This window comes from Lemur catta, chromosome 11 (assembly GCF_020740605.2).
Source record: "Lemur catta isolate mLemCat1 chromosome 11, mLemCat1.pri, whole genome shotgun sequence".
Taxonomy (NCBI): Eukaryota; Metazoa; Chordata; class Mammalia; order Primates; family Lemuridae; genus Lemur; species Lemur catta.
In genome coordinates this window covers 51,125,854-51,136,468 of record NC_059138.1, presented here as the reverse complement: position 1 = coordinate 51,136,468, position 10,615 = coordinate 51,125,854, and the positions used below count along the sequence as shown (strand labels likewise).

Here is a 10,615-nt window from a genome sequence, read left to right as displayed (position 1 = left end):
TGTACCCATTAACCAACCTTTCTTCATTCCCTGCCTCCACCCACACACCCTTCCCGGCCACTGGTATCTATCATTCTACTTTCTATTTCCATGTGATCAACTTTTTTAGTTCCAACATATGAGTGAGAACATTTGTCTTTCTGTGCTTGGGTATTTCTCTTAATGTAATTATCTCCAGTTCCATCCATGTTGCTGCAAATGACATGATCTCATTCCTTTTTGTGGCCAAACATTATTCCATTGTGTATATGTACCACACTGTCTTTATCCATTCATCTATTGGTGGACACTTAGGTTGATTCCATATATATATCATAACCATACTGGCTAATTTTTAAATTTTTTATAGAGACAGGGTCTTGCTATGTTGCTCAGGCTGGTCTTGAACTCCTGACCCTTAGTGATCCTTCTGCCTTGGCTTCCCAAAGCACTAGGATTACTTGCATGAGCCACCGCATCTGGCCTGATTCTGTATCTTTGCTATTGTGAATAGTGCTGTAATAATCATGGTGGGTGCAGGTAATTTTTTGGTATACTGATATGTTTTGCTTTGGATAAATACGCCGTAGTTGGATTGCTGGATTGAATGGTAGTTCTATTTTTAGTTCTTTGAGAAATCTTCATACTGTTTACCATAGAAACTACACTAATTTACATTCCCACCATCAGTGCATCGGAATTCCTTTTTCTCTGCATTCCTGCCAGCATCTGTTATTTTTTTGTCTTTTTAATGATAGCCATTATAACTGGGGTAAAAATGATATCTTATTATGGTTTTGATTTGCATTTCACTGATGATTAGTAATGTTGAGTATTTTTTAAAATACCTGCTGGCCATTTGTATGTCTTCTTTTGAGAAATGTCTATTCAGATTCTTTGCCCATTGTTTTAATGGAGTTATTCATTTTTTTCTTTTACTCTTGAGTTGTTTGAGTTCCTTGCATATTTTGCATATTAGTACCTTGTTGGATGAATAGTTAGCAAATATTTTCTCCCATTCAACAGGTTGTCTCTTCAACTCTGTTGGTTGTTTCCTTTGCTATGCAGAAGCTTTTTAGTTTAATATAGTCACTTTGTCTATATTTGTTTTTGTTGCTTGTGCTTTTGAGGTCTTAGGCATAAAATCTTTACTTAGACCAATGTCCTGAAATGTTTCCCCTATGTTTTCTCTTAGTGGTTTTATAGTTTTGGGTCTTCATTTAGTTCTTTAATCAGTCTTGAATTGATAAGAGATAGGGGTTCAGTTTTATTCTTCTGCATATGGATATCCAGTTTTCTCAGCACTCCAAGAGGGTATCCTTTTCCCAATGTATGTTTTTGGCACTTGTCAAAAATCAGTTGGCTGTAAATATGTGGATTTATTTCTAAATTCTCTATTTTGTTCCACTGGACTACATTTCTGTTTTTTTTTTTTTTTTAAATAATAATACTATGCTGTTTTGGTTACTATAGCATTGTAATATATTTCAAAGACAGGTAATGTGATGCCTTCAGTTTTGGTCTTTTTGCCCAGGATTATTTTGGCTATTTGGGCTCTTTTTTGGTTTCATATAAGTTTTGAGTTTTTCCTATTTTGTGAAAAATGACGTTGGTAGTTTGGTAGGGATTGCATTGAACCTGTAGGCTGCTTTGGGTAGTATGGTCTTTTTAAATGTTAAGTTTCCTGAAGGCCTCAAAGGATCAAGCTTTTGATCCATTAGTAAATTAACTGCCTGTGGCCTGAAGACTCAGGTTCAGCTGGGTGTGCTTGTGAAGATCTCAGCATTCTCCCAGAAGGAAAACTCAGAGGTTACCAGCAACAGGATGGACAGAACAGAAAGAAAGGGAGAGAAGGTAGAGGAAGTATCTCATTCGTGTCCAGATTGCCTCTTAAAAGCACCCTTAACATCTTAGATATTTGCTAGCAGTGCTGTCTCGCGTGGCAACCCCACTAATGGCAGGCTTTACCAAACAAGGAATTTGCTAACATGTTGAATACATAATCTCATAATATGGCTACTTTAATTTGTTTTTCTCTGACTACCTGAAAGTTCAAGCATATCTTCATAGATAAATTGGCTATTTGGTATTGTCTTTCTGTAAATTATGAATTCCTATCATTTGCTTGTATTTTTTATTGGTTTGTTTGCGATTTTGTTATCAATTTTGAGGACCTCTGGTATCAGAGAGATTAACAGTTTATTTAATATGTATGTCACAAATTTTTTTCTCAAGTTTTTACTGATTTTGCTAGGGCATCTTTTGCCATATAATTTCTTTTTTTTGAGACAGAGTCTTACTCTGTCACCCAGGCTAGAGTACCATGGTGTCAGCCTAGCTCACAGCAATCTCAAACTTCTGGGCTGAAGCAATCCTCCTGCCTCAGCCTCCTGAGTAGCTGGGACTACAGATGCGCACCACCACACCCGGCTCATTTTTTCTATTTTTAGTAGAGATGAGGTCTTGCTCTTGCTCAGGCTGGTCTTGAACTCCTGAGCTCAAGGAATCCTCCTGCCTTGGCCTCCCAGAGTGCTAGGATTACCAGCGTGAGCCACTGCGACTGGCCCTATAATTTGTTTTTATAAATTTAAATAGATCTATCTTTAAAAAATGCTTATTTACAGTTATATATATAGTTTTCTAGATTTTTCCCAAGTTTTTTATTGCTTAATTTTATATTTAAGTCTTTAATCCTTCTCAAATTTATTTCTATATATTGTGGGAGATAGGGGAATAATTTTATTTTATTTTTCAGATGAATGGTCACTGATGCCAATGTATTCCTTCCCTACAGAATTTATTTTTTATTTATTTTTTTGTTTTTTTTTTATTGATATATAATAGTTTTACATATTTTTGAGGTACATGTGATACTTCGATATCTGAATATAAAGAATAATCAAATCAGGGTAATTGGGATATCTGTCACTTCAAACATTGAATTTTTTTTCTTGTTGGTAGCATTACAATTCTTCTCTTCTAGCTATTTGAAATATGCAATAAATTATTAACTATAATTTCCCTACTGTGTTATCAAATACTAGAACTTTCTCCTTCTATTTTTTTGTATCCATTAACCAACTTCTCTTTATCCCCTTTCTCCACTTCTCTTCCCAGACATTGGTAACCACCATGCTAGTTTTGACCTCTGTATGTAATTTAAATATCACATTTTTCATTTAATTCTATTGGGAATTAAATCCCAATAGATAGTGGGGTCCATTGGGTTTTAGCCTTTTTGTGTTTCACTATTTATCCTTTACCTTGCAATGACTAATTGAATTGAATACAATGGCTTAATAGCATGCTTTAATATTCTGCAAGGAAAATCATCTCTTACTTTTCTTTTATTCCATTCTATTCATTTATTTTAGTTGTGGTTTTGTCAGGGTATACATGTACACAGTTTAATGGTCAATAGTTTTATAAGGCTTTCTTTTTTCCTTAAATAACTAGTGTTCTTGTTGGCTCCTCTGAGTTCTCCTTTTTCAGAGGCAATAATTCAATAATGTATAGATTTCTATTTTACATTGAACTTTACACTGATATCCTTGTATGGTAGATGAGAATTTAGCTCTCTTGTTCCCTTTCCCTACCACACATGCAGCCTACCCATCCCCCATCCCCTCAATGTAGTTTTGGTTAGATAATTATTCACTAATTATATCATTATAGCTCTAACACCCTATTCACAGCTGAGGTGTTTAGTATATTGTAATCACTTTTCCTTTCTTACACGACGTTTTACTTTTCTCAGGGATTAATAATGATCTGTTTTTTGTTTCCTTGCTCAATTTTTTTTAATTTTTAATTTTTTTTATTTCAGCATATTATGGGTTACAAATGTTTAGGTTACATATATTGCCTTTGCCCCACCCGAGTCAGAGCTTCAAGCATGTCCATTCCCCAGACGGTGCGCACTGCACCCATTAGGTGTGAATATACCCATCCCCTCTTGCCTGCTCCCATCTGCCTGCTTGCTCAATTTTTAATATACTTACATTCATTCACTTCCAAACTTGACACCAACTTGTCTGAGTCTTTTCCCAAGATGTTCTGATGCCTCAGGTATTCTACTAATTTCACCACTTTGGAGAATTCTAAATGTTTCCTGATATGCTCCAGCCTGGACTAGTTGCCCCCTAACTAAGCCCGATGCATAGCTGTTTTCCTGAGATCTCCCTTCACCATCACCTGGAGATTCTTTTTTCTCTCTCCTGTGTTTAATCTCCTCTTTCCAGTATCCTACAGTTTCTTCTTTCTTGGTTAACAACTTTGTTGAGGTTGAGCACACCCTTCAATAGACTCCTGAACAAGAGAGCATGAGAAAGATATGGACACTTTATTTGTATGTAAATCTTTATTTTATCCTCACACTTGATTGAGAGTTTGGCTGCATATAGAATTCTGTGTTGGATATCATTTTCTTTTAGAATTTTGAAGGCATTGCTCCCTTGGTTTCTAGCTTCAGCGATGCTTTGAGAGGTCCAAAGTCATCCAGATTCTTTGTTTTGTATGTGACTGGATTTTTCTCTGTAGAAACTTGTTGATCTTTGATTATTTCTGGTATGCTGAAATTTTACAATTGTGTGCCTTCTTGTGGGCCTGTTTTCATCCAGTCTTCTGAGGAGTTCTCGGGCATTTGCACAACAGAAGCTGACCAGGACTGCCTTAACATTCCCCTCAACTTGACTAAACTGTACACAGGTTTCTTCTTGACTTCAGGCTCTGACCTCCCTTTTCTTACAGCATTTACTTGAAACAACTTGGAATTATAAACTCTTTCTCTGCCCCTTTGAGATGTAAATCTTTTTTTTTTTTCTTTAAAAACAAATCTTACACAGCCTTACATTTCAATTTTTTTCTTTAAAAGGAGTGAGTTGTGTACAGGGGGGTTAAATGCTTTATAGACAAGGAAAAAAAACTGCGCTAGAACCAACTTATTCATCATCATCATCTTCTTCATCTTCATCTTCTTCATCTTCCTCCTCCTCTTCATCCTCTTCATCTTCTTCATCTTCCTCCTCTTCCTTCTTTTTCTTGCTTTTTTCAGCCTTGACAACTCCCTTTTTTGCTGCATCAGGCTTTCCTTTAGCTCGGTATGCAGCAATATCCTTTTCATACTTTTCCTTCAGCTTTGCAGCCTTCTTTTCATAAGGCTGCTTGTCATCTGCAGCAGTGTTATTCCACATCTCTCCCAGTTTCTTTGCAACACCACCAATGGATAGGCCAGGATGTTCTCCTTTGATTTTAGGGCGATACTCAGAACAGAACAAGAAAAAGGCCGAAGGAGGCCTCTTGGGTGCATTGGGATCCTTGAACTTCTTTTTTGTTTCCCCTTTAGGAGGGATATAGGTTTTCATTTCTCTTTTGTAACGGGCCTTGTCCGCCTTTGCCATATCTTCAAACTTTCCTTTCTCTTTAGCAGACATGGTCTTCCACCTCTCTGAGCACTTCTTAGAAAATTCTGAGAAGTTGACTGAAGCATCTGGGTGCTTCTTCTTGTGCTCCTCCCAGCAAGTTTGCACAAAGAATGCGTATGATGACATTTTGCCTCTCGGCTTCTTAGGATCTCCTTTGCCCATGTTTAGTTATTGTTCCTCAGCGAGGCACAGAGTCACCCAGTGCCCGTCCAGCTCTCACTTGCCCTGGCGCTGTCTCTATGGAGCTCAATGTACTGCAATCGAGATGTAAATCTTTTAAAAAGCCTCTAGGGAGTTTTACAACCCAGGATTGCCTTTCTCAAGGATCTGTGAACTGTTGCTTTAAAATGTAATTATCATGGCCATTCTCTGGGAGGTAGGAGTCTAACTTTGGTGGGCTGCCTTGCTCCAGGTTGTAAAACTACCCCTAGTTGTGGAGATACAGTACAAGGAAGTTCACTGTTCCTTTGGGTAAGGTTAATTCGCCTGCACAGGTGGTCTATGGTTCTCCTCCCCTAGCTCTTAAAGACTCTCCCTCCCTTTGTTTCAGTGAAGTTGAGCTCAGATTTAGTTTTAGCCTCTGTCCATCTTGTGACAGTCTTGATAGCCTTCCTTTTCTATCTAACTTTGCCTGGTACAATTTTTGATTTGAGAGAGTTTATATCTTTTGGTTTTGGGAAATGTTCTCAATTCTTTGTTGGCGGTCCCTTCCTCACCATTTTCCTTGTTTTCTTTTCATGGTCATTCAGGGACCCAGGCTTTTTGTTAAGTATTTTGTCTTGTGGCTCTGCCATTCCTGAGGGCCTCAGAATTCTCTGAATTGCTGAATTTGGCCAGAAGATAGAAAAAGAGTGGGGGGATCACTTTGGGAGATTTTTATGGGTTTGGGCCTAGAGCCTGTATACAGCATTACATTTATATCCTTTCAGCCAAAGGCAGTTACACTCAGTCACACCTATATGTAAGGCAGGTTGGGAAAATGTATATCTAGCATGTGCCCAGGAGAAATGAAATGGGCTTCGATAAACATAAAGCAGTCTTTGTCACTGTTTGACCCTTTGGCCATTTAGGCTCTGACTCATATTCCTTCTACGCACAGAACACATCACCCCAGCTTGACCTCAGGACAGAAAACCCATCTGGTCACTGCACCCAGTTCCAACTTGAGGATTTATAGGTGATATACAGTCTTCTCTATGAGGGCTGAATGTGTCTGCTTGTGAACCATGGGCTTATGAACCAGAAGGAAAAATTATCTGCTCTCTTTACCCCTTTGGTGATGGTGAAGCAGGGGCAGTAAACACAAAGAAAACTCCCATTTGGAAAAGAAAAGGATGGGAGACATACAGCGATCTCTGGCCCATAGATTCTGAAATTCTGTTGAGTAAGCATTACAAAGTTGGAGGTGGAAGAAATTGCTTGGTTGGTGTTGATTCTTCTTTGGAGAGGAACTCCTTTGATCATTGTTCCTCATGGAATGGCTGTCCTTCTGGGAGGTTCTTTCCTGTCTATTACCCTTCATGTTCACATCAGAAATGGACTTTGGTGCATATGCCTTCCTTGGGAGTGTGTGTGGCTTTCATTGTCCCTTCTTTCCTAAGGGTTATGTTAAGACTTTTTCAAACTAGGCTTTTTCAAACCAGCCTCATGATTTTTTTGGTAATGCCACCAAAATTTTGATATAGTTTTCAATTTATTTGCTTTTAGTATGTTACATGTTGGTCACTACTCATGTAGATTTTTCCTAGACATAATTCTTAGGGTTTCCCTGCTTATTTCTTCACTCTCGTATCTCTCATCTTAAGAGCAGCTCCTTTGAGTGGTGGCTTATTGGGAGAGTGGTATCCTTATTTTGATACCTGTCACAAGGCTGAGTCACTTTACTTAGCTGAAAAGTCTCATTGGATTTTGTTGCTTAAGGTGTTTAAAAATCTTCTCTTAGGCCGGGCGCGGTGGCTCACTCCTGTAATCCTAGCACTCTGGGAGGCCGAGGCGGGTGGATCGCTCGAGGTCAGGAGTTTGAGACCAGCCTGAGCAAGAGTGAGACCCCGTCTCTACCAAAAATAGAAAGAAATGATTTGGACAGCTAAAAATCTATATAGAAAAAATAAGCCGGGCATGGTGGCGCATGCCTGTAGTCCCAGCTACTCGGGAGGCTGAGGCAGTAGGATTGCTTAAGCCCAGGAGTTTGAGGTTGCTGTGAGCTAGGCTGACGCCACGGCACTCACTCTAGCCTGGGCAACAAAGCGAGACTCTGTCTCAAAAAAAAAAAAAAAAATCTTCTCTTACTCTTTGAGTAAAGAAGGGCCGAATTTTCAAAACCCATGAAGCCCCTGGACTTTGTCCATTCTTTTCTGTTATATGGAAGCAAATTCTTGCCTAAGCCCTGCTCTTTCGTGTAATACCTTGCTGAAGGCAGGCAGTAGTGGCCAATATACATACATGATCTCTCTAACATTTTCCAAACGCTTCCCCTAGGCCTGCAGACTTAGTAACAGTGGTCTGTCTTCAAGTTATTACTGAGAGAAGTTTTATCCAATGTTTTGCCTGGTGTTACAGGGATCTACAGCCTTCCAGGCTCTCGTGTTTGTTTACTTGAATGCCATATCAACCCCACATATTTTCGTTTAGTTTAGTTTTGTTGTGATAGCTTCTCTCTTCAGGGTACTAGGTTCTATGTAAGTGAGAATATGAAAAAGCTGTTTTAGCAAACACATTTTCAAATCATAATGGCTTAACACAGTAAAGTTTTATACCTTGCTTACCCAAAGTCTAATGTGATCTTCAGCGGACAGCCTTCTATGTAGTTATTTAGGGAGCCAAGTTCTTTCAATCTTACAGGATTGAAGTTTATGCTGGATCCCTTGCATCTGGTTGGCCAAAAGAGGGAAAATGAGATATTTACCTATGGGAACTTTGGATGTGAGAAACACATCACTCCCACCCACATTTTAGTGGCTGGAATTCAGTCACATGGTCATACCTTCTTGCAAGGGAGGCTGGCAGATACAGTCTTGCTGTGTGCCTAGAAGGACAAGGAAACTGGTTTTGGTGAACACATGACAGTAACTGCCACATATTTTGTTTTACCTTCCTTAGAGACTAAGCCTTCAGTTTTCTGCCAGAGTTGGAGAAGGGCAGTTTCCTTCTTGTTCTGAGTAGAGTTGAGTTTTAAGATTTAACTGCTTCTTAAATAGATTTTCAACCAATATTCTTTGCTGCAGTCTCCCATTTTCCCATAGGTACATGATATCACAATTCCCAATCCTTTTGAAGATTTTGCAGTGTAAATTTATTTGTTCTTGGCTCTCTGCAATGCTGATTTAGGATTTAGTTTTCTCAGATCTGATACATGATTTGCAAAACATCCATCTGCTTTCCAGTTTCTGAAATTTTGTTGCTGTTGTATATTCTTCTGTTTTTCCTGTCATTGCAGGTTTGTGACTTACACAAAATTCCCTGTGAAGTCATTTTAGTGAGCCTTTAGGAAAGAGCAGGAGTAACTGCATTTGTTTAATCCACTATTTTTTTTTATCTCCGTACTTTTCTTGTCGTAATTTTCTTGGATATCACTTTTCATCTTTAGAGGGAATGGTCGAATGCATTTTGGCATATTAATAGCATAGATATGCACCCAATAAAAAGAATGTTAGCTCCTTCCATGTAACTTAGAAATATTTCCAGTGTACTATGTTAAAGAAAAGCGAGAGCTGGACTGTAGTTAAAGGGGTAAAAATAGATTTAATTTGGGAACTATTGCAATGGGGGGAAAGAGACCTCAATACAGAACTAGGCTCAATTCCAAACACAGCCAGGACAAGTCAGGACTTACAGGCAAGAAACAGGGTGGGGCATAGTGGATGGAAAATTACTAAGAGGAAACATCAAGGATAAAGGGGGATTCTGGCTAAATTGACTTCACATGATTCTTGCTAAAACTGAGTCATGCAGGCCTGGCAATGATGGACCCTGAAGCCCAAGGTCAAAGTATAGTTGAGAAAAGAGCTTAGAGGAGCTTAACCAAAGTTTGATCAAGAAAAGTGTTTTCATGAGCTGCTAAATGACTAAAGGTCTGTGTGCGTGTGTTAGTGTGTGTGCACACATGTGTATATAAAACATGATTATATATATCTACAGGAAAGGATATACTCCCATTTATTAACGTTAGTTACCTGGCTGGGGAAAGGAGGCATGTGCTTGAGAGGAGAAAGTGTAGGGTAAAGGGGGAGGTAAATAAAATAAAAGTAAACTATGTAAAGAAAAGAGTCTCCAAAGATAGCATTTGTCACATCATTGTATTTATTTAAAATTTACAATGTATATATATATTTGTGTGCTATATGTTTAAAAAGACATGCTTAAATATATTAATTTAGGTGTGGCAGATTAAAGATGGCCACGAATTTCTGAACACCTGTTCTGTCAAGAGGTGGGCAACTATGAACCCCCACCTTGGATCTAAGCGAGCTCTATGACTGCTTTGACCAACAGAAGGTAGCAGAAGTGGTCTTCCGCCAGTTTCCAGGGTTGGGCCTAAACAGAGTGGCAGCTTCCAATTTCTTCTTTTGGAACACTGGCTCTTGGATCCCTGGGCCACCATCTAAGAAGTCTGACAACCTCGGGGCCCTAGAGGATGAAGCCACATGTGGAAAGAGAGGCCAATAGGCCAGACATGTTGAGTGAAGAAGTCATTTTCAAAAATATTTCTAAAAATATGCTTGAGAGGATACTTAAAAAAATATTAATTGTATCATTTCTTAAAGCTGGCATATTAGATGGTTTATAATACTTTCTTGCTCAGACTTTCAATAGAGACAGTGTGGTGTAGTAGTTGAAAGCATAGATTCTGGAGCCAGACAACCTGGGTTCAAATACCATAGCTGTCACTCATTAGCTATTTAACCCGGGGCAAGTTAACTAACCTTATGTGCCTCAGTTTTCTCATCTATAAAATGGGAATAATAATAGTATCTGCCTAATGATATTATTATGAGAAATGAATGAACTAATTCACGTAAAGAACTAACAAGAGTGCTTAATAAATGTTAACTGCCATTAATAATAATGTATTCAAAATACTTTCCCTGAGCCTGTGTTAAAAGGACACCAATGATGGCAATATGGATATATATGACATTTCATGCTTAAATTTTTTGTTAATGAACCCAATATATAGACTTAAGGAAATAGGGATAAAATGTCACACGTAAGGA

General features: G+C 38.4%; 1 protein-coding gene across 1 annotated transcript; it reads right to left on the bottom strand.

The window, feature by feature from the left end:
- Nucleotides 1-4,805: 4,805 nt before the first annotated feature.
- On the bottom strand, nt 4,806-5,661 carry LOC123647770 (high mobility group protein B1-like). Its single transcript, XM_045565529.1, has one exon. The coding sequence runs from the start codon at nt 5,562-5,564 to the stop codon at nt 4,920-4,922; it is 645 nt and encodes a 214-aa protein (XP_045421485.1). The 5' UTR covers nt 5,565-5,661; the 3' UTR covers nt 4,806-4,919.
- Between the last annotated feature and the right edge of the window lie 4,954 nt (nt 5,662-10,615).